The following is a 25,137-nucleotide window of genomic DNA, read 5'->3' as shown; positions in this document are numbered from 1 at the left end:
AAGCCTTAAAACCTAGGAATGATTGTTGTGTGACTTGCTTGTGCTTGTTATTTATCTAACAACATGACATCATAACAACATAACATCATAACATCATGGCATTGTACTAACCATTTCAAGGATTTAGGGATTTAACTCTGCTAAAAAAAAAACAGAAAAAACAAAAACAAAAGCAAAAACAAAAGAGAAAAGAAAAAAAAAAGCTCTTTTTGTTAGTTTATGCAAAGTTAAATCCCGAAAGTCCTTGAAAACATTTCATACATTGCATTGCATCGCATAACAGGTATTCTAAAGGATCAGTGTTCTCACGATTTTCCAATCAAACAGATTCCAGCAGATTCAAACAGATTGAACAATGGCTCTCGAACAAACTGTCAAAGATCTCCAGGCCCAGAATGCTCAATTCCAGGAAATGATGCTGAGCTTATCTAAGGGGCAGGAAGAACTGAAAGCTCTTTTGATGGAGAAGAAGAAGGACCAGAAACCTGTGGGTTACATCAACCCGGGGAGAAGGCTTAAGGGACAGGTTACAGGAGTCAAGATTAGAATTCCGAAGGATTCAGAAGAAGAGACCGAGAATGATTCGGAAGATGAGAATCCTAATCTCGTCAATTCTGAGGACGACGATGAAGATTATGAACATGAACAGTACTCTCCGAAGGATGATAAGTACAAGTTGCTGGAAGAACGTATGCTAGCTATGGAGGGGCAGAAAGTGCCCGGTCTGGATTTCGAAAACTTGGGTCTGGTCTCTGATGTGGTCATTCCCCGCAAATTCAAGGTTCCCATTTTCACTAAGTATGATGGTGCCTCTTGTCCTCAGATGCATCTAAGGGCTTATGTGAGAAAGATTCAGCCGCACACTACTGATAAGAAACTGTGGATCCATTTCTTCCAAGAGAGTCTGTCTGGCACACAGTTAGAGTGGTATTATCAGCTTGAGAGCTCTAACATCCGCACATGGACTGATTTAGCAACAGCTTTCTACAAGCACTACCAGTATAATTCTGAGTTAGCGCCTACTCGGCTACAGCTACAAAATATGACTATGGGCTCTAAAGAAAGTTTCAAAGAATATGCTCAAAAGTGGAGAGATTTGGCTGGCAGAGTCAAACCCCCTATGACTGATCGAGAGTTAGTGGACATGTTCATGGGTACACTGACTGGCCCATTCTACAGCCATCTACTGGGAAGTTCCTCGTCAGGTTTCACTGAACTTATCTTGACAGGTGAACGGGTTGAAAGCGGCATTCGAAGTGGAAAGATACAGGCAGCTACTTCTGCAAGCACCAAAAAGTCCTATCAGGGAAAGAATGAATCAAATGCTGTGTACAGTGAGAGGAAGCATAACAAGAAGAATCGTGACCATACTGTTGGGGCAGTTACAATTGCCGCACCGCCATCTCAGAACTTCCAACACAGACAAGACAGGTCGAGAAGACAGTTTACCAAGATCAATATGACTTTAACCCAAGCACTGCAGAGTATGTTAAAGGCCAATTTGATTACCCTCAGAGGCCCTCCTGCAAATCCCAACACTACTTCTCCTCGTTATAATCCCAACGTCAGGTGTGCCTATCACTCCGATAGCCCCGGGCATGATACGAATGATTGCTGGTTGTTGAAGAACAAGATTCAGGATATGATCGACGCTGGAGAAATTGAATTTGATCCTCCGGCGACCCCCAATGTCATCACAGCACCTATGCCTAATCATGACCAGAATGTTAATGTTGTGGACGACAATTCTCACGTTACTGACGTTGCTGATTTAGCATCTCCTCTCCTGATCGTTAAGAAGAATTTATTGCAAGCTGGTTTATTTCCAGGTTGTGCTGAAGATTGCGATCTCTGTGTACTCCGACCCAATGATTGTTTGAAGTTGAAGAACGGCATTCAACGGCTGATGGATGATCGTACAATTCTATTTGAAAGGGTTCCTAAGGTGGACAACTCTATTGAAGAGGTATCTGTGATTGCTAGGTCCAAAGCTCCAGTGAAGATTACCGCTACTAGAGTGCCTGTGAAGATTACCGCTGAGCCCAAAGTGGCTCCCCTGATTATTACCGCACCTGGCCCCGTGCCATATTCCTCCAGCAAAGCTATTCCGTGGAACTATGGAGGCGACGTTTACATCCATGGCATAAAGCAGGTTGGTAGTTCTGCTAATCCTAATGATATTGTGGGGACTAGTAAAGTTACTCGAAGTGGAAGGATCTACTCCCCAGAAATCTCACCTCCCGCTCCCGAAATTCGAGGAAAAAGACCAGTCAATCCTCCTCAGTCAGAGACATCGGTCGAAGTTACTTCTGAAGATGTTGCCAAACAGGAAATGGAAGAGATGCTGAAAATCATCCGTAAGAGCGATTTTGATGTAGTGGAACAATTGGGGCATACTCCGTCTAAAATCTCAATGTTGTCTTTATTGTTATCGTCTGAATCCCATGCCAATGCGTTGATGAAATTCTTGAAGACCGCTCATGTGCCTCAAGAAACATCCGTCGATCAATTCGAACATTATGTTGCTAATTTGACTGTTGACAATGGCCTAGGCTTTTCCGATGCTGACCTGACACCAGCGGGAAAGAATCACAATAAAGCTCTGCATATCTCCATCGAGTGTGAGGGGATCACCCTGGCTCACGTGTTGATCGACAACGGCTCCTCCTTGAACGTTCTCCCGAAAGCTGTACTCGATAAATTTGACTACAAAGGCATTGAACTGAAACCTAGTGATGTTGTGGTGCGTGCTTACGATGGTGCGAAGAGTGTTGTCTATGGTGAAGTGGTTCTCCCTATCAAGATAGGACCTCAAGTCTTCAGCACTACCTTTCACGTGATGGACATTCGTCCCGCCTACTCCTGCTTGTTGGGGCGCCCTTGGATCCATGGGGCAGGTGCGGTAGCTTCGTCGCTTCATCAAAAGCTGAAGTATCCAATAGCAGGCATGGTTGTCACTGTATGTGGAGAAGAAGAGTATATTGTCAGTAGTGTGCAAGCCTTCAAATACGTCGAGATGGATGGTGAATTCTTTGAGACTCCTTCTCAGTCATTTGAAGTGGTTCCTCCACCCAGTCCTGTCCTTAAGCCAACTCCCCTTGTGCCCAAGGTTGTTCGTGCTCCCCCTGTCATGATCTCTCTGAAAGATGCTCAAGCCGCGATTGAAAATGGTGATCGTGCTGGTTGGGGTCAACTGATCAATGTACCGTACAAGTCTGATAAAGCTGGCCTGGGGTTTAACTCTGGAAAGATAGTCAAAAATCAGATTAATGCTATGGAAGATGCTGATAGTGATTGCGACTTGGATAGCTGGATTTTCCCAACAATTGGTGACGGACTCAACAATTGGAAGACTGAAGACATTATCCCGATTTCCTTTAGTCAGGAGTAATTGTTATTGTTTATTCTAGAATTGCAAATTTTAATTTTCTTTTACAATCAAACTTCTTAAAGCATTGTGTCTATGCCCGAGGCACAATGGCTAATTTGTTAGGGGTTTGTCATTTTCATAAGCATATTCATATTCAATAGATCAATGGACTTTTTGCATTCAAATATTGCGCTCTTTATCTTTCCTGTCATTTTTCAAACAAGCTATGTTTCTTGCACACACTCACGTAACAATTTGCCGATCCATATCCACTCTGGATCCTGTTGGTAATGACTCTGCTACTGTTCATTATGACTTTGAAAATCCGATCTACCAAGCCGAGGATGGAAGCGAGGAAGATTGTGAAGTCCCTGGAGAACTTGCCCGACTACTGCAAGAAGAAAAGACTATACAGCCGCATGAGGAATCAATTGAAATTGTAAATCTGGGTACTGAAATAAACAAGAAAGAAGTCAGAGGTTTCTTGGGGCACTCGAATTACATTGCCCGATTCATTCCACACTTGACTGCTACCTGCAAACCCATCTTCAAATTACTGAGACAAAATCAAGAGATGGTATGGAATGATGAATGCCAAGAAGCTTATGACAAAATCAGGAAATATCGCCAAGAACCTCCAGTTCCGATGCCACCAGTTGAAGGAAGACCTTTAATTACGTATTTGACCGTGTTAGAAAATTCAATGAGGTGTGTTGGGGCAACATGACGAGTCTGGTCGAAAAGAGCATGCCATATACTGCCTTAGCAAAAGGTACCGACTATGAAACAAGATACTCACAGCCCGAGAAAGCTTGCTGTGCTTTGGCCTGGGCTGCTCGCCGACTAAGACAGTATATGTTGAATCATACCACCTTATTGACTTCTAAGATGGATTCTATCAAATACCTATTTGAGAAACCTGCTGTCTCCTGAAAGAGTTATCACTGACAATGGTACTAATTTGAACAACAAGATGATTACTGAACTCTGCACGCAGTTCAAAATAAAACACCATAACTCTTCTCCGTACCGGCCAAAGATGAACGGCGCTGTAGAAGCGGCTAATAAGAATATTAAGAAGATTATACAAAAGATGACGGTAACATACAAAGACTGGCATGAGATGTTACCATTTGCTCTTCATGGTTATCGTACTTCGGTACGAACTTCGACAGGGGCAACTCCTTTCTCTTTAGTCTATGGAATGGAAGCCGTTTTACCAGTAGAGGTTCAAATTCCCTCTCTAAGGATCATGAAAGAGGCGGGCTTAGACGAGGACGAATGGATTCAGACTCGACTCGATCAGATAAATTTGATGGATGAGAAGAGACTTGCGGCTGTATGTCACGGGCAGATATATCAGAAGCGCATGACCAGGGCATTCAACAAAAAGGTCAAGAGACAAGTGTATCAAATTGGCGACTTGGTAATCAAACGCATCATCCTACCACAAACTGACCCCAGAGGCAAATGGACTCCCACATACGAAGGGCCATTTGTAGTTAAGAAGGTATTCTCAGGTGGAGCCATGATACTCGCTACTATGGATGGTGAAGACTTCCCACATCCCGTGAACGCGGACATAGTTAAAAAATACTACGCATAAAAGAGACCCGCTAGATCGACGTATCTAGGCAAAAGTAAGGGCATCCCGGCGAACCAAAAGGGTTCGGGCAAAAATTAGGGATATATAAAAAAAATGTACACCCGGCAAGTCGAAAACCTGAAAAGGCGGCTTGGGCAAAAAAGGGTATCCTGGTGGACTGAAAACCTGAAAAGGCGGTCCAGGCAAAAATTAGGGATTAAAGCGTATGACTATGTCCCGTTCTCAGTCAACTTTCATCCAAGTTCGAGGGACTGACCAAGCCAATCACTTCTATCCGACAGCAAGGGATGAGATGCTCGAAGACATAATGACAGTAGTAGACTTAAAATCAATAGGACTTCTTCCACATAGCTTTCTCTTTGTTTTCGACAATTTCCTCTTACTAGGATTTCTGTCTCCTTGTACACAAATTGCCTGTTTATAGGCCTTCTTTCAAAATCAATACAACCTTCTTTCAAAAGATGCTTTTGTTTTTTCTTTTTCTGTTTTGGTTGCGTAAATGTCCATTGATTTAATTTGAATTAATATGTGCATTTGAATATGACTGATGTTTACCAAAAATACATGCATAGAATAGCAATAGCAATTACTACCCGACTTCAGGATCAAGGAAAAGGTCTAATCATGCTTCCAATGAATCCGCTACCAATTCTCTTCCCCAGCAAGCCTGTTTTTTTTTCCTCAGAAAATGGCAGTATCCCCAGGCACAGCCAGTTACTCCCCAACAGAGGTCGGTGTCACCAGACAGATTGATCATCTCATCCATCCCCAGCCAGGCTCTGTTGAATATTTCTACCATCAGACAGAATCAAGAACCCCCTGCCGAGAAAGGGTCATCGTTACAAATATCTCCAATCAGTAGATGGGGATTTATTTTCCCCAGTAGAGTCCCCAAGCAGAACTTCTCATACGCATAACTCATTCATTACATCCTTTCACAGCATACGCATGCATACAACATTCACATTTATTTTAGCATAACACGAAACATCTCATGCATCATGACATAGCATGAAGCTAACTTTTTCTTTGCAGGTTAATTATCCTCCTGATATAGTCAAAGTAGAAGGTTCATTCAGACAGACACCTTTATCAATCACATCCAAGATTCAGATACATATTTCAAATACAGTTCATGGGAACATTCATTCTGACAACACTTCGATATCCTCCTAACGATGGCATCTCTAAGCCCATCCCAGACATTTATTGCAAGTACAACATATACAGGTTATCAGATACAGCCTAACGTACGGTTCATTCTGATTCAGCCCAACATATGACTTCTTCAGCAACTCCAATGCGGTCTAACGTACGACCCATTTGGACCTTCAAATCCTCAGATGCTGCCTAGCGTACGGTACATTCAGGGGTGTAGTCTAGCGTACGACTACTTTCTTTTTCAGATGCAGCCTAACGGACGGCTCATTCTACAACTCGGATACGATCTAACGTACGATCCATTCTGAACTTCAACAACCCCAACGCGGTCTAACGTACGACCCGTTTGGATCTTACAACCCTCAGATGCTACCTAACGTACGGTACATTTCTGAAGTGTAGTCTGGCGTACGACTACCGCTTTCATCATCAGATGCGGCCTAACAGACGACTCATTCTGCGACGGTCTAACGTACGACCCGTTCGGATGTCCATCCCCTCAGATGCTACCTAACATACGGTACATTTCTGAAGTGTAGTCTAACGTACGACTACCCCTTTCGTCATCAGATTCAGCCTAACGTACGGCTCATTCTGCAACTCAGATACGATCTAGCGTATGGTCCATTCTGATCCTTTATCCCCAACAGCATATGACACACTCCGACTCCCCAGCGAAGTCGGCAGCCTAATGGATGACTCATTATACGGTCTAACGTACGACCCAGTGTGGCACCCATGTCTTCAAATTGGCCTAATATACGGCGCGATCTGAAGCTTTCGTCATCAAACCTCCCGGATGGCATCTTTAAGCCCATCTCCATCAAGACCAACTGTCGATTCTCAAGTGCAAATTTTTGGGGCATTCTAGTGTTCAATAATCTTCCACCTCCAGACCACGAATGGCATACACGCCATCCTAACTCTCTCGGTTCAAGTATATTGAACAGGGGCAGCTGTCATACCCCAAAAATTACCCATCATTTTTCCTAAAAAAAAAAAAAAAAAAAAAAAAAAAAAAAAAAAAACGAAAAAAAAAAACGAAAAAAAAAAAAAAAAAAAAAAAAAAAAAAATTTATTTAATTAATTAATTAAATAATTAAAATAAATAAATAAATAAAATATAACAAATTATTTTGGACTTGGGTCTCCCTCATTCCAAGCCCATTACCCACGAAATTAGTCTATAAATACTAAAGTTTCAGTAGGGGAGTGACACTTGGAGTTTACATTGGGAGATTTACTGGAGAAAGAAGGAAGAGAAGCAAAACACTCTGAGGTTTCCTTGGAACAAAACCTTGAGGAAAAAGAAAGAGAGAGAACAGAGAAGGACGGATAGAAACTTTGGCATAGGAACCCTGCCTACCCGGAGAATTCAGAGTAAAGAAACCCTGAAGGCAGCCCATCTGCACCGAAGCCATCGCCGTCCAATTCCCGCTGCCTAACTTATTCCGATACTACAAGTGGTCAATCCCTTCAACCTTGAATTGGCAAACAGGTTTGCGTATCTCTATTGTTTATACTTTCAATTGGCCATATCTACATATATAATGCATCATGATTAAATGTTGATATATAATTTGCTTTCGTATGGGAATTTAAATATGCCTGAATACCCTGAATGTTTGACCATGTTATTCCTGTGATAAAATGCCATAAAATTCAAAGTTCCTAACATGGGGCTGTTTTCAAATTCAAAATCCGTGGCCTTCGCTAGGCGAGGCAGAGGCGAACGAGACAGTACCTGATTCTTCTAGTCTGTTTTTTTTATGTTTTTATCATAGCCATGCATTATTTATCCTATCCTATTTATTGTTGTGATATTTCTCCGGTGTAATCTTCGATTGCACCCTGATTTGGTGTTCTGACATGTTTCTTTTTTTTGAGTTTCGTAAAGGTTCACATATCCCAGGAAAAGGTTATTGGCTAGGTATTCCACTTTATTTGTGGGATACCCTTGTGGAGTTTCACCCTAAATTAATTTTTTAATGTATTAATTTCTAATGTATTAATTTTTTAATATATTATTTTTAATAATTTTAATGTGGAGTTTCATCCTAATTATATAATTAATTGTAAAACTTTGCCTTTGAATAAGTGATCTTGGACCTCTCTTTGTTGCCTTACGATTACGATATTACGGTCATGTCCCGCGAACGTGGGGATACCCTTAGCAAAGACCCTTCGGTTAAATCATCATAAAATAAATTATAGTCCCTCGGATGTTGCCTTCGAATATACAACTTTGTCCCTCGATGACCCTCCGATGTTGCCTACGGTTAAAAGATGATAGTCCCTTCGAATGCTAAGGTATCCTCGTAACTGTTGCCTTCAATGACCAATCGATGACCCTACGATGACCCTTTTACATCCAAAGGATAAAACTACTTATTTCTCAATAATAAGGACAGTTTTACCCTCATAAGGATAGGAAATGCCCGTAAAGACCTTGGGTCGGTATAACTCTTAATTGCTGGCTCACAACTTAAAACTTTTTTTTTTTGCACCTCACACCTTTCAAAATGCCTTTAGAAAATCACCACTTGGTATACATTCATACTAGAATCATTACCGAGTTATATTTTTCTAAACAATTTTCAAAACTAAAACGGGATAACCACTTTGTATACATTCATACAAGAATCATTACAAAGTTAAATTCTCTTTTCAAAACAATTTTCCAAACAATTCACAAACACTTTTTTAGACAAAAATAATATAAGTGATCGAGCAATTAAGAGCCCATGGATAACCATGGATACAAAGGGTGCTAACACCTTCCCTTTGTATAATGTACCTCCCGAACCCAAAATCTAAATTAAGGTCTTTCCTGTTCTTTTCCACCTTTCCTTATTGGATAAAAGAAAAGTCGGTGGCGACTCTTGCTAACCGCGACATTGCGATTAAAACCACAAAAAAGTCCAGTTCACCGTATGACAGACACACTCGGACGAATAAATTTCTTATCCAACAGATCTTCCAGCTGACTCTTCAATTCAGTTAACTCAACAGCAGACATACGGTACGGAGCCATCGATATCGGCCTAGTACCAGGTACCAAATCAATCGAGAACTCAATTTCACGCTCTGGCGGTAATTCATTCACTTCCTCAGGAAACACATCAGGGAAATCACACACCACGGCTAGATCGCAAATCACCAGTTTATTTTTAGCCTCCAAAGTCGCTAACAACATAAACAACTCTGTCCCATCTGCTACTGCCTCATCATAGGGAGTGTAATACTTCGACAGCTCTGTGAACTTAGCAGCATACTCAGTAACAGACCGGTTGCCCTGCTTCAATTCTAAGAACTCTATCTCTTTCTTTCCTCTGACATCCTCTGGAAAGTACTTCCTCAGGAATCTCTCTCTGAACACCGCCCAAGTGATCTCAGCACTCTCAGCAGCTTCCAACTCAGTGCGGGCAGCAACCCACCAATCATCTGCTTCCTCTGACAGCATATGCATACCGAACCTGACCTTCTGGTTATCGGCACACTCAGTCACTCGGAAGATCCTCTCGATCTCCTTCAACCACTTCTGAGCACCATCTGGATCGTATGCTCCCTTGAACATTGGAGGATTGTTCTTCTGGAACTCACTCAGTTGACGAGCAGCTCCCAGCCCCACAACATTCGGATTCCCTCCAAGTACTCCAGCTAGCATACCCAGAGCCTCAGCAATCGCAGCATCGTCTCTACCTCTTCCAGCCATCTCTATTCTGAGTACCCAACAAGCTAAAACAATAAGTACTGATAGGGTTACACAACACCTATCCCGTACAGGGGAAACAGAATAATTACGACTCGACTCGACCGACTATGCTCTGATACCACTAATGTAACACCCTTCTAAAATACCCCAATAATTAATTAATTCAACAAAATATAAATCAGAGTAGATATGCAATTTAAGGGTGTCACACTTGACACTTCACACCATTCACCATAATAGTTTGTCATGCTCATTTATTAATCAAATAAAACATTGCACAATTTGCAGCGGATAGAGATCTAATCAATCATGCAAACCATGTAATCACATTACATGTAAAACTGTTCAACAACCACAATTGAAAACAAAGTAAAACATCCCGTCCCGATGTTACATCTACCAGAGCATGACCCACTAAGGAACTACACTAGACTCCAAGCACTAGCTTCTACTCAATCACTGCTCGTTACCTGAAACATAGTTGTAAGGGTGAGTTCCTCAATCGATATAATAAGCATTATAAAATATCATGTAATGCTAAGTAAATTAACACATTTCATCACCCTAATCATATCACACATTCAGCAACGGCAACATCAACTCATAATCATACTCAACACAACACAACACAAAACACACGTATAATATTGGAATACATCCATTCATATTATACGCCATACATATATTATGCAATAAGACTCCATGCATGCGGTACCGACTATTCGTGAACATATAGTTCAACCTCACCGATCAAATCCAGATACGGCTACCAAGCTCACTAGTCCTACTCATTTGAGACCTAGTGACTCACATCACTAATTCCTCACCATGGGAATTAGCTACCACCCCAAGGGCTATGCTATGCACGCTAAATCACCTAGCATGCAAACATCAACAACAATCCACAATAATTCACTCACTAATTCCTCACCATGGGAATTAGCTACCACCATAAAGGCCATATTATGCACACTAAATCACCTAGCATGCAACATCAACGACAATCCACAATGGACATATGCTCACACTCTAAGCCATAAACAACTCACTAATTCCTCACCATGGGAATTAGCTACCACCATAAAGGCCATAAACAGTCCATCCACAATTGCATACATAATAGATATATTCACAACATTATGCATACCGTCATACATCATCAGCATATTCATCACATAATCATATCATGTCATGCCAAATAACAAATCACAGTATTAGCACACTCTACTAATACCTATACTGCTCAAAACAACGGGAAATGATCCCTACTATATCATACATCAGCTAAATTATATCACTCAGCTGAAACAACCAAAACTGCACAACAACAGCTCAGAAAATCAAACTTCTGCCCATCCAATATGTACACCATATTTAAATATCAAATTTTCACTTTTCCAACAGCGTTAACCCGTTAACGCCCTGGGTTAACCCGTTAACGCAAGACAGAATACAATTTTTCAGTTTTTCAACAGTGTTAACCGGTTAACGCCCTGGGTTAACCTGTTAACGCAAGACAGAATACAAATTTAACAACTTTTAACAGTGTTAACCGGTTAACGCCCTGGGTTAACCTGTTAACGCAAGACAGAATGCAATTCTAACAGTATTTCAACAGCGTTAACCTGTTAACGCCCTGGGTTAACCTGTTAACGCAAGACAGAATACGCTTTTTGGCAAATTATAACAGTGTTAACCCGTTAACGCTCTGGGTTAACCCGTTAACGCAAAACAGAAAGCAATTTCTCATAATTCATAACAGTGTTAACCGGTTAACACCCTGGGTTAACCGGTTAACGCAAGACAGAAAGTTGTTCTTGCGCTAACACGAAAAGAATGCAGAATTACCCGCATTTTTCGTCGTTGGAGGACTTCCGGACCTCCGATTTCGATTCCGTAAAAAGCTACACGTCCAGAAAACTACGACTCACCCAACTATAGATTCAATCACAGTTTTTAACGAAATTTATTCATCACCATTTACAGCATTCCTCATCCCAATTAGGGTCAATTCAATGGCTTATTACTACCCATTACATGTTAACCCATAATACCCATTAAACGACGATAAACCCCCTTACCTGAGTTAATCCGGCAATTGATTCTTTGACCTTCAACAATCGTGAATTCTCCTCTTGAGCCCTAGCCTCTTCTTCTCCCTTTCTCAGTTTCTTCTCTTTCTCTCAATGTTACGTGTTCTCTGCTTTCACATGAAAACCCTTTTTACCAAATGGGACCTTTTTACTGATTTTAACTTTTATTATTCCAATAATAATAATCCAATAATATTCCAATTATTTAATTAAATTAATAAATATACTATTAACTTAATTTAAATAATTATCATATTTTATCGGGGTGTTACAGGACCGTCAAGTTCGGGCTTCTGACCCTCTTCTACTTTCAGTGGTCGTTCCACCTTATGATCGTGCATATACACACTCCCTGGCCCTTTCACTGGTGAAAGGTAAAGGACCAGGGGTTGTGATGGTCATAGTAGATTGTCGCACTGGTGGCACGGGTTGCGCTTCTGGCACACTGATCTGATTAGTTGGGTAGAAAATAGTGATAGTAGCAATATCACAGTCGTACTCGGAAATCTCATTCATTGAAATGCAAGCATCCGAAACATCGGGATCAAGTTCAATTACATCAGGATCATCCACATTGGAAAAAATAAATACATCATCATGGATTACAGAATCAGTAGGAACAACATCTGCGAATTCATCAGTAGCATCTTCAAACCCTTCTTCCTCAACCCCTTCCACAAACTCTTGGACAGACAAATCTTCAACCTGGAGGATACCTTTGTCGAGCAAGGCCTGGATACCCTGCTGTAGCTTCAAACAACCTCCACTCTGAGTGGCACAATCCAAACAACCCTTCCCACAACCGGGGAAAACATCGGCCTTCAGCAAGCATCCTTTGATATCCAACAATGGAGTCTTCAACTTCAACACATCCTTAATGGACTTGGCTTTTCCCTCTATCATGTTAACATTCGCACCGCCATGCTGGGGCATGGGATTGTTAACGACATTTGGAGCCGGTGCAAGGTCGATGGCCTTTGAATCTATGAGGTCTTGAACTACGTGCTTAAAAGCTTTGCAGTTCTCAATATTGTGGCCAGGTGCCCCAGAGTGGAAGCTACACCTAGCGTTGGCGTCGTAACCCACCGGAAGTCTACCAATAGGAGGAGCCAGAGTGCGCAGTTGCACAAGTTGTAGTTGTTGAAGACTAGAACAACTGAGCGTACGACATTGGAAGGGTGTCGAAACGCCGGTCCATCATCATTTGCCTCTGTTGATAAGCGGGTCTGTTACCCGGTTGCTGCTGCTGTTGATACTGAGCTGGTTGACGTTGTGATTGTTGTTGTTGTAGTGGCGCTGCAACTGGAATGGTCACAGCCGCAACATACAGTTGCTGATGATAATTATGAAAATTATTCCTCCGGTTATCCCTGTTCTGATAAGAAGATATGACATTTGCATCCCCTTCTCTCCTCTTCTGTCCCTGAATGAATGGCTTCTTCACCCCTGATGAGGATCCACCTCCACTCTGGCTCTTATAGGTCTTTAGGTAATTCTCCACCCTTTCTCCAGTAGAGACCACATCAACAAAGTTGGAAGCATTGCACCCCACCAGACGCTCCAGATAAGGTCCAGGCAGCGTATTCATGAACATGTTGGCCATTTCCTTTTCCAACATAGGAGGCTGAACACGGGAAGCTGTATCCCTCCAGCGTTGAGCGTATTCCCTGAAGCACTCATTGCTTTTAAGAGACAGATTCTGAAGTTGAGTTCTGTCCGGAGCCATGTCTGCATTATACTGATACTGCTTCACGAAAGCCTCTGCCAAATCCCTCCAGCAACGGATGTGGGCTCTGTCCAGCCTCATATACCATTCCAAGGATGCCCCAGCTAGGCTATCCTGGAAGAAGTACATAAGTAGCTTCTCGTCATCAGAGTATGCAACCATTTTACGGAAATAGGCTTGCACGTGAGTTTTGGGGCAAGAGCTGCCATGGTATTTGTCAAATATCGGGACCTTGAATTTCGGTGGCACTCTCACACCTGGGACCAGCCCCAAGTCAGCAACATCTACTCCCAGAAGATTCTGTCCTTCCACTGCTTTCAACCTCTCTTCCAATCTTCTAAACATGGGGTCCATGCCAAAGTCTTCCTGAAGCAAGGGGAACTGATCATCCTGACCATCCTGAATGGGTTGTTGATCTAGGTTGATATGCGGGATCAGGATAGGCCCCGGTCCATTGGGACCATTAGCCTCTCCAGCTGGAGGATCAGCCAACATCTCCGGTTGAGTAATAGGGGGATCCCTCTGTACCAACAATCTAAGCTCCTGCTGTCCTTGAGCCACCCCTTGAACCAAATCCATGAATTGATTCATGCGAATCTTCATCTCGGCGAGCTCTGCTTGTAGGCTCTCCATCGCTCTCTGTTGATTCCTTCGGGTACCGTATCGGTGAATGCCTGAGTCAGCTATCCTGCTAGTGGGACACCAAACAATATGAGAACACTGCAGCGGTACCTGTTATGCAAGACATGCGGATGACTATGCAAATGCAATGACATGTTTATCAATTCCAAAAGGTATTCTACCCCCTTGATTCCAGTCTCTCGTTTGATAAACAGTGTAAGAAGAAACCCCGACTAGAATCAAGAAGAAGATGTGAACTCCCGAGAATGGATAAACATGTGTTAAATGATATGAATGTGAATGATGTGATGATGTGAATGCAGTGCAGTGGTATGTCAATCAGGATTGCTGTATCTGCTTGAACATCTGTCGGGTTACACTGTCTGAAGAGAAAACCACTGAGGAATATAATATAAGATCAAAGCTCTGCTCCAGAAAACCGGGTGGGTTGGAGGTTAAGATTTCCTGAATTTAGCCCGCCCCTCACTGGTAGGTTCTAAGAACAGAAGTTTGTCAACTTCAGCCCTTCAGTCGTGAATAATACGTTTACCACTGAAGGTTTGGCATTATTACGGGATAAAAGACCTCCACTGACTCCCCTCAACAGGACATCCTAAAGCAAGTTCCCAGTCTCGGGGTCCTCGGATTGATCAGCGAGAATGCGCCCACCAGAGCTAACATAATCACGTCTTAGAGGAAAGGCCTCGACTGAGTTCTCGGGAAATGGTCACCAGAGTCGACGATTTCTAAAGGAACATCATGTCGTTACAGAACATCCGTAGGACATAATATATCCAAGAGAAACCTCGTCTGGGTGTGGTTCTTCACGAACGACTTAACGTAGCAACATGCCACGCAAGCCTCATGATCATCCACTCTAAAACCTGTGTGTACACTCAAGCCTGGGTAATGGGCTTATCTCTCGTAGAACATCCCATCCCAACAAACAAACAACAGCTCCAACAGATACATCAGATGAATGCAAGCAAGTAAGTAAATAAATGTACAAAAGCATGAACACCCAATGAACAAGAAAAATCACACAAGCTAGGAGGGACTCGCTTAGGGAAGATGGACCAGCAAGAGGTCAACTTCTGAATCCCCAGCAGAGTCGCCAGCTGTCGCAACCTGAAAAATACAGTGCGCGAAAAAAACAACCGGCGAAAGAAAAAGACAGAAGAGTCGCCACCGTGCGTTATTTATCCCAAAGGAGGGAAAGGAAACGCTCGAAGTAAACCTGAAAAAGGAAAGGACAAGACGGGGTCTCGCAACCAAATCTTGGGTTCGGGAGTCGGTTATGCGAAGGGAAGGTATTAGCACCCCTACGCATCCATAGTACTCTATGGGATCCACTTTTGTGGTTTTTTGTCTAAAGGGTATGGGTTTACCTAATGTGTTTATTTACTAAAAAGGTTAAGAGAAATGACTCGCGCGAATGTCGCATCCACTGCATACGTATCTCATCTGAATATGAGAATCAGAGTCTTCGTAGCTCGGCTGACCTATGGGTTGGGGGATGTGTGCTCGCTAAGACATCGCGTCTTATGCCTACGTATCTCATCTGGAATGAGAATCAGAGCAAGCCGTAGTTCGGCTAACTACGGGGTTATGGATTGGGTTTTGGACGAACAACGTTACTACGCAATCTACCGGATGCTCGACCTTTGGAGACTTACTCACCTGTAGTAGAAGGAGTAAACGTGTGTTATGGGTTTTAGGGTTTGGGATGCTCGAGGGCAAACAGGAAGTCCTTGACGAAGGAACCGCGCTACATGTGGGGATATGAATACAAAACACAAAACATGTATCTCAAAGTAAAATGCCACCAAGGGGCTCAAACATTGCCTCCTATCGAGGTCTTCCAGCTAAGAAAGCGATAAAGTGCGAGAAAAGGAAAAAATTACCACACGGATAAAGATCCGAAGTTACAGCAATTAAAGGAACGATAAACCCTGAGATCCTTCCAAGCTAACATCATCAAAGAAAGTGGGTCAGTACAGGTAATCGGAATGAACCTCCAGGGGGTATCCCACAAATAAAGTGGGAAACCACGCAAGTTATCCCTGCCAACGTCATGTGAGCCCTCACAAAAAAAACTCAACAAAATAGGGTAACCAAGAGTTGCCCCTAAATCAAAATGCAATCACATGAATAATTCCATCAAAATTCACAAAAAGCTCACAAAAAGCAAACAAGGGTAGGAGGCCTAAACCTCTTGTCAAACACATGCATCAAAAAGGTATCAAATTCACCCATAATACCTCATACATTTAGAGCATTCAAATTAAAGGCATAAAGATGATGGATATAGGGCAAACCTGATTGGAGAGCTTGATTGAAATTGAGTTGCACCCGTGAGGTTTACAAAACAATCTTTAGGGTTTATGTGAGGCGGAGTGAACTTCTCAGGGCTGCCTGAAGGTCGCTGCAGAGTAGTTCCTAGGTTTCCTTCTCTCAAAATCTTTCTCCAGTGAATCTCCCAGTGTAACTCCAAGTGTGTTTTCCTCTACTGAAACTTCAGTATTTATAGACTGATTTTCGTGGGTAGTGGGCTCAAATGAGGGAGACCCAAGTCCAAAAAATTTGTTATATTTTATTTATTTATTTAATTAATTTTATTTATTTATTTATTTTTAACTTTTTTTTTTCAGGAAAAATGAAGGGTAAATTTTGGGGTATTACAGATATCTTTGAGGGAGGTGAAGTCGTTGAGCTTGAATGTGCGCTCTAGTGTAGAGCTGGAGAACGAGACATTTACGACATACCAGACAATGTTTAGCTACGACATTTGAGACATTTTCAGTTTGTGTGAAATATAACATAAAAGCATCTTAATTTATAGAAGCCATAGATCAATATAGACCACTCAATGACTGGAATGCTGATTTTGGAGATATATCTCTGGAACTGCACCCTATTATCTTGTTCCAGAGATGTATCTCCAGAACTTTTCCTGAACCAGTTCTATCAAAGAACCTCTAAAATAGAACCTTTTTTTTTACAAAAGAAAAAATGTTGTTATGGAGATGATCATTAATGCATTAAGACACAATATGAACAAATGTTAGGTACATAACACTTTATTTATATTGAGACACAATTACATACACTTATTTGTCTGGTAAAACAAGAAATTAAAACGAATGGAAACATATGTCATTGACTAAACCTATTGATGGTACCCCCTTCGACTTTTGTGCATTTTATTACTTTTCAATGTTGTTCAATTTCTCGAATTCTTGCATCCTTTCCATAAAATGATTCGACCAAATCTCGACTTTTGTGGTTGAATGAGCCATCCACTCAGGTGATGCAAGTGGTATAGGGCATCCCGGTTTCAAGTAAACTTGAACAAAATGACTTGATTTTGACAGCCATCTAATACACATGATACGATCATTTGGATTTTGAGGTGAGGCAGTGCGCAGCGAGAAAAAGGTTTCCGAAAAACTGTAACGTGTCAGGTCAAGACACACTCTATCATACACATATGCTATTAGGTGACCCATGTCAGGGAAGCGCATCCATTTTTCCTCCGGTACTAGACTGTTAAGGCAACGACTTGCTCGATATATTTGGGCATAAAAACCACCATCTCGACGATGAATGGAATCTTTGGCGGAGGCGGCGTCAAAGATGATTTGCTAATGCGGGCTCATTTCACAACACTTTTTTTGAGATTTTGGAGTTGGTGAGTTGGTAAATACTTTGACAACATGTTCAAAATACGAAGGAGACCGTGTAGTCGAATTGTCATTCGGTGTAGGCTTCATTTTCTTCAGAGTGCCTTTTGGTTTTACCGGTTGAGAGGGAGGTTTCATGCAGGTAGTTTTCGGATAGGAAATCTTCCTCAATTATTCTTTGATATGGAATTTCATGTTTTCATCGGCTTTCAAAAATATCTCTTGTATCACTTCTCAGTCGGTCAAAATAGAGATATTTGATTTACCATCATTCATGACACCATCATCATCAAACCTAAGTCTCTTCCAATGAGTGCAAACCTCGTCCATTTTTATTGGGTCACCAAGTTTCAATTTTTTAGAAATAACACAAGCACATGAGAGACCATATGTTTTCACAATTGTGCATCCATACTTTATGCTATCAGAGCCTACATTATCAGCTCGTTTAGCCTCGTGAAAAATATAGTTCAAACCTGCCCGAGAAATATTACCGACCAACCGAGAATATAGAATGTTGTCTTTAAATCTGTGTTCCAAAACTGTGATGCTCCGACCAAATGATGTTTGTATCTCATTATGCTGGTTTTGAATCATGTGGTTCACAGAGTCCCAATCTCTACACAAATCACCCTTACTATTTCCTAACCAAAATTTCAAAGTAGCATGGACAAACTTAACTCTGTTAGTTATTGTATTTCCAAGGTGTCTAACATTATCAGTCCATGCACAAACAATGTTCTCTTTTACCTGGTCAAGAATTGTGCTTTCAACATATTTCAATAAATCTGGATACTTTTCACACACTTTCCTGAAATGTATAAGCGAATCAACATATGGTTCTTTTGTGGAAGAATTTATTATACGATTCCATGCATCACTTAGTTTTTCCACAACCACACCCACCTTCACCATTTTTCCATCTTCAGACTCTATTTGTTTCGTCCATACCACGGGTTTAACCCGACTTCTCACATTCTTTGTTATGTGATACCTACAAAGTAATGCATTAGAAGAAGGAAATACTTATGAAACCAAATTCATCAATGCGGTATCACAGTTGATAATAATCGCTTTAGGCATCTCACCTTGGTCCTTCAATAGTGTCCAACACACCTCTAGGGCCCAAGTAAAATTATCCTCTTTTCCACACTCAAAAAATGCAAAACCAACAGAATATGTCTTCTCAGTTGAGGTAAAACCAACCATTTCCAATAATGAAAGTCTATACTTGTTGGTCTTGTAGGTTGAATCAAGTATGGGCACCGTAGGAAACGTGTTGAACAACTGTATGGAATCAGGATGAGTCCAAAATATATCTCTAACAATAACTTAATCCTCGCACGTTCGGTACCTAGACATGTAACTGATATCATCCAACAGTTTCAAGAGTTGTTGCATCTCAGTTCTATCCCTCATAAGCGGCTTGTAAGTTAGGTGCCAAATATTATACACTTGCTTGATATTTGATATATTTTCGAGTCGTTTTCGTTTCAATGTTGCAAGTATATTTTTCGGTTGAACCAGATTCAAGGTCATGTCAACAACATATTCCTTCTCTTCCGGCATGAGCTGACACACACTAGGATGACCGACTATTTTTTCACACAAATCATGGTTATGTAAACCACATATCACATTAAACCTCCAGTTTTTGTTTGCCAACATGTAACCATGCACCTTGAACGGACACTTACATTTTCTAGATCCAGTGTTGTCTCTTTTAAAATTTCGGAGAAGATATTTATATTTTCCGCTTCTTTCGCACGTCATTGTCACAAAAAGCGCATATTCTATCCAAACCATTATCGTACCTTCTGATAACCACACCAAATTCAAGTTTACAGACCTTCATACGAATCCATTGAAGCATTTGATCACGGGATTCAAACTCTTGCTTGTTTTTAAATTGGTTGCCAACACCTACCACCTTCACGACAACACGTTTGACATCCGAATAAACAACTTATTTTGGAAAAACACAGGGGGTGCACCATATCTAATAAAACAATTACAACATAACATCATATAAGTGACACTGCTGAAAACAAAACCGAAAATTGAACACAGACTAGTTCCGAAGATGCAACTCCAGACAAGTTCATACATGTTTCAGAGATATATCTCTGAACACGATGCTCTTTTTTTCAGCAAAAAAACTCGATTAATGTGAGTAATGCAAAGAGAAATGAAAGATCTTTACCTGAAATTCTATCTTCTTTTTCTCCCTATGATGTGATGAACCAAAAGAATGAGATTTGGAGTGAAAAAATGGATTGAAAATAGAGGTTTTTTTGGTGAAGGGTTTGGTTGAAAATCAACTATGACAACAATGATTGTGTGATCATGTACTGCTTCTTTTATCAGATATTTCCGAAGATGCATCTCCGAAAATATCTGACATGCAAAGGTGACAAAAAATTTCAAATTTTCATTCATAATTCTAGAGACGCATCTCTGAAATTTTCACTGAACTGATAAATAAATAAATAAGGTATTTATTAAAATATTACAGAGATATATCTCCAGAATAAAAACAATCAAATTTATTGGACGCATCTCAGAGTGATCTTTGTTGAATATATAAAAAATACGTTCAGAAATACATTTTAAAAAACAAGAGACATTTTTAAAAATTCAAGTGATATAATAAAAATATATAAGATACGCTCGTAGAGATATATCAATATAATTAGGCCTATTGGCCTTTTTAAAAAAACAAAAACTTCAATCTTTAATTTTTTTTATCAAGTTAAATATTATTATTATTATTATTATTATTATTATTTTATTATTATTATTATTATTATTATTATTATTATTAATAATAATAATAATAATAATAACAAAATGTACTATTTCTAGAATTTTCTAAACATTCGTCGTGTGGGCAAAGAAAACTTCCCCAAATAAAATCCCCAAACTGAAACCCTACCGTCCGCCATTGTCACCGGCTGCAAAACCAAGCTGTTGCTCTTCTTCGACGACAAACCAATTCATCACATAACCCTAAAATCTATCAATCTCAACAAGACAAATCCAACCTTGTAAATCATAAAGGCTTCATTTTGTTGATCCTTAAGCTATGGTACGTTCTTTTGCTCCATTCAAGTCGTTTTCTATCTATTTCTTTTCTTGTTTTTCAATGAAATTGTGAATGAAGCTAAATATGTTGTTTAGTTTCTTTGTTTTTTTTAAGAGTTTTTGAAATTGTTCTTATGATGTTTCTTTTTTTTTTCTCATGAGATTGAGTTTTAGATTCTTGAAAGTATGTGTAAGTTTTGAGCAATTCTCCAAACACCAACGTCAGGTTATAGATTATAAGACCAATTGAGATAATAAGTAGTTGTTCCCGGTATATTATAATCCCGGCCCGGTAAAAGCCTTACCATTCCACGGACCTGTGCGCCAATAGGGCTGAGTTTCATTCCAAATAAAAATTTCAGGTATACTAAGTCGTTTAGAGAGAAGCTTCAATTGGATGGATCAAAAGGTGTTTTCCATGATGTGAGTTTGACTTTCTCACCGGTTAGAAATTTGCTATTTGTAATCTATGAAGCGCAAACACCTCTAGGAGTAGGCGTGTTGCCGTGTCTGACATTTGTATGACACTCATACGAGACGGCAAGTTTCTTTATAAAAATGGTTTTTGTTTTGACACTCTTTGAATTTGTGTAATTTGTGTCTATGACACTCATACAACCCGTGTTGTACAATTCAGACAATTTGTTTTAAAATAAAATTGTTTTCTTCTTTGTTCTAACACACCATATACATTTTTTGGACAAATCTTGAAACAATGTAATCGTTGAAGAATTTAACACATTAATTTCGATTAGAATATTTTTAACTCTTTTAATAATAGATGAATAAATAAAGCTCATGTGCTATCATATATGTAGAGGTGTCGGTGTTCTATGTTTTTAACTTTACTTGTGTCAGAGTGTTTATGTCGTATTGTGTCACGGTGTCCATGTCGGAGTCCGTGTTTCATAGTTTGTAATTCGTTCTGTGGATAGTAAAATTTAAGAGATTCTTCCTTTTAAATTTCTCTACTAACACGAGTTCAACTGAGTTCCTTTCAAGCATCAGTTTTTGAAAGGGTGTTTTTAATGTGTTGCATGGCTAACCTAGATTTATTGCGGTTGACTTTAAATATTTGTTACTAGAATTTTTTTGTCCATAAGCTGTACTTATGTGAATTTTGTAATTCTCGATTGTTTAGCTGGTGCCTCTTTGCACTGTGGCTCCTTTTGTCTAATTTGTTTTGATTATCATTTGGTAGTTTGTTGTGGGTTCAAGGGTTCAAGTCACAGTGGTAACTATTTGGGTGCTTGTTTCAAACTGAGTAAAAAATGATAGAGAGAAGTATTGGTTGAGGAGGGGTGCTTCAAAGTGGTTTAGAATCATCTATATATAAATCGTCTCCGTGCAATAGATTGTCTGAAATGTTCATGGTTTCTAGCAAAACTTTGACTAACTTATTTCTGCAGGCTGCAAAGATTCTCGCAAACTTGATCGTGATGGGAGGGGGAATCTTGGCAAGAGCAGTTGTTCAGGCATACCGTCAAGCACTTACCAGTAAGCTTTCCAAACTATTGTATATATTTGAGATTTGGGTGATAAAACATATATGCTTGCTAATATATTATTAAATTACATTTTGCATTTGCGTCACAATGTGAATTGACTTTGAGAAGCATCAAATTAGACCGTTGAAGTAATGCATAATGATACTGTGGTGTTCTGTAAGTAACTTGTTTTCATGGATATAAATCATATGCAAGTGCCACTTTCCAAAACCCAAATAATTTTTACAATTGCTATATATTTAGCTGTACACTGTTTTAAGAATTTAGGAGCTGAGTTTGGTGATAAAGATATAATGGAGTCATAGTTTTTTCTCTCCTTTTGCCAACTGGTGTATGGGAGTTCAAGGATTATGTTAAGGAAGGAATTCTTTGTTTTTGCACATTTTAAATGATAGGTGTGGTTTTCTTTGTATTTTGGGAGAGCCGTTGTTGATTTGGCTTTCTTCGGTGTCTGGCTATTTCTGTCTTCATCAGCTTTTAACTTTGCATCAGAATTCAGAATCTTATTATAATTTTTGTCTTCACTGTTCAGATTTTTTATTTATCATTTTTAAGATTTTTTTTTCTTACTAATCATTGTAAGATGTTTTAAAACCAACCATTTAAAGATATCGAGCAACCACGATTCCTTCTGTTTCTGTGTTGTGACTTGGATAGATGTAAAACATCTTAAACATGCCTCTACTCTAAGATTGTAAGCTTTGGGGAGAATCGGCCCTTTTCATGATTCACGAGCATCTTAATCTTTTAGGATTGCACTGTCTTTGAACATATCTGTCTTAAAAACAAACTTCACAAATTCTTATTTAGAATCTGCAACCTTGTGAGTAAGAGCATAATCATAGTTTTGAATGTATTTAATTTTTATTTTTTATAAACTGATTTGCTTATAATTGAGTCTCAAATAAATTGAGTTACATTTGAATGTCTTTACTTGAAAAGTAAGTTCAATGTGAAACTTACTGTAAAATTTTCAACCTCAAGTTAAAGTTAAAGTTAATTTTCTTCATTATTAATTAGATTGAGGATTGGAGGATAAATCAATTTCAATTCAAATTAATATGATAGGCCCATTGTGAAATGGGAGTTTAGGAAGGAATGATTGAGCCTAAGAAACTAATCTGAAAGGGACAGATGGCACCAAAAGAAGGTAGTAGTATGGAGGAGAGGGAGGTATGATAACAGAGTGGAGGAAGATGATTTGGGAATCAGAGGAAACAGCGGGGTGGGTAACTGAATATCTGAGAATTTCGAAGTGGTTATGGGAGGTAGTTTTGTTAAACAGTGTATAGAGTGGTGTGATAGCATATCAGAATTTGAACAGATTGCTATTGATTCAGGATATGTTATTTAGTAAAAACTGTTGTCAAATAGTGCCCATAGCGGTGCTATAACATTGGTGTATAGCTTAATTTGAGCAAACCACTATTGACAACACTGATGGCAGGTTGGTTCGGTTGAGAGGAGGATCTGGCCCCTTACCTTTTTCCTGCTACTTTTTTCATCAGTTTTCACATTTTCATGTTAATTGTGACTGTTAATTCTTTTTATCAAATCTATCTATAAAAATAGTGACCGTTAATTCTTCTCATTTTCTCAACATTATGTTGTTCTAGATGCCTCAAAAAATGGTGTTGCACAAGAAACAATTCAAAATACTATCCGCAAAGCTAGCACAAAGATAACAGAGCAAGAGGCTAGGCAGATTCTCGGTGTTACTGAGGAAACTCCCTGGGAGGATATTATCAAGGTTAGTAGTATATCATCTCTACTGTGGCTATTACCTATAAAATTGACAAAATTTGATTCTCTTCAACTATGTGTTCAAAAACATACTCAACCTTGTCTTAAACATAATTGTTGTTGTGCAGAAATATGAAAAAATGTTTGAGAATAATGCCAAAAATGGGAGCTTTTACCTGCAGTCGAAAGTTTACCGGGCGAAGGAATGTTTGGAGTCTATGAAAGAAAGCAACAAAGGTGATGGAAACCCTAGTTGAGGACTGAGTTTTACTCCAATTTTGCTCCATCTTTTAATAGTCTTGTGTGGTCATTTTGGCCACCATGTTGTGTACGATTTGCGCAATGAAAACTAAGTTTGTTTTGCTAGAAAATTGTTTGTAAATGACTATTAGTTGAGAATTCATTACAAATAGTGAAAGCTTTATAGAACTGAGGCTGTTAAAGCTTTTAGTTTAACATAAAATGCTGATCAAAATGATAATAGTATCAATAGTAAAATGTCTACATGTTTTTCATTATTAACATTTGTTCATTATTAACATGTTTTTCATTATTAACATTTGTTCATTATTAACATGTTTTTCATTATTAACATTTGTTCATAAATTGATGAAAGTTACTCATGACAAGAAGCTAATAAGCGCGTTTGAAGAAATAAGAATAATAAACTAATTAGAAGTCACACTGAGTAAATTGTTAAGCTTTTAAAAACATTGATCAATGGGCTTTACTAATAGATAAGTTTCTTAAATAAAACTCTTCTATATTGTTTAATCTTCAATAGAATTTCTTATGTTATTTATGCAATTCGTGAAAATCTCCATAAG

General features: G+C 39.6%; 2 protein-coding genes across 2 annotated transcripts in view; one reads left to right on the top strand and one right to left on the bottom strand.

Annotated features, from left to right (window-relative positions):
• Positions 1–19,781, bottom strand: part of LOC127099673 (uncharacterized) — a 40,734-nt gene extending 20,953 nt beyond the window's left edge. Inside the window, exons 1-2 of the mRNA XM_051037403.1 lie at positions 19,330–19,781; positions 18,242–18,969 (exon numbers count right to left, since the gene is read on the bottom strand). Of these exons, the coding sequence (XP_050893360.1) occupies positions 18,242–18,969; positions 19,330–19,781 (1,180 nt within the window). The remainder of the gene's footprint in view (positions 1–18,241; positions 18,970–19,329) is intronic.
• Positions 19,782–20,834: 1,053 nt separating this feature from the next.
• LOC127127652 (mitochondrial import inner membrane translocase subunit PAM16 like 2) lies at positions 20,835–24,736 on the top strand. The gene is made up of 4 exons (XM_051056908.1): positions 20,835–21,063; positions 22,469–22,556; positions 24,184–24,317; positions 24,439–24,736. Exons 1-4 carry the CDS (start codon positions 21,061–21,063, stop codon positions 24,565–24,567), a joined length of 354 nt encoding a protein of 117 aa, XP_050912865.1. The 5' UTR covers positions 20,835–21,060; the 3' UTR covers positions 24,568–24,736.
• The last annotated feature ends 401 nt before the right edge of the window (positions 24,737–25,137 follow it).

This window comes from Lathyrus oleraceus, chromosome 1 (genome assembly GCF_024323335.1).
Source record: "Lathyrus oleraceus cultivar Zhongwan6 chromosome 1, CAAS_Psat_ZW6_1.0, whole genome shotgun sequence".
NCBI classification, from domain to species: domain Eukaryota; kingdom Viridiplantae; phylum Streptophyta; class Magnoliopsida; order Fabales; family Fabaceae; genus Lathyrus; species Lathyrus oleraceus.
Note: the sequence above shows the minus strand (reverse complement) of the source record. Positions and strands in the feature narration are given on the sequence as shown.

Excerpts from the sequence above, each read along its gene's own strand:
- LOC127127652 (XM_051056908.1), top strand. Across the intron at positions 22,557-24,183 it reads ATACCGTCAAGCACTTACCA|ATGCCTCAAAAAATGGTGTT; the intron begins GTAAGCTTTCCA and ends ATGTTGTTCTAG. Across the intron at positions 24,318-24,438 it reads CCTGGGAGGATATTATCAAG|AAATATGAAAAAATGTTTGA; the intron begins GTTAGTAGTATA and ends GTTGTTGTGCAG.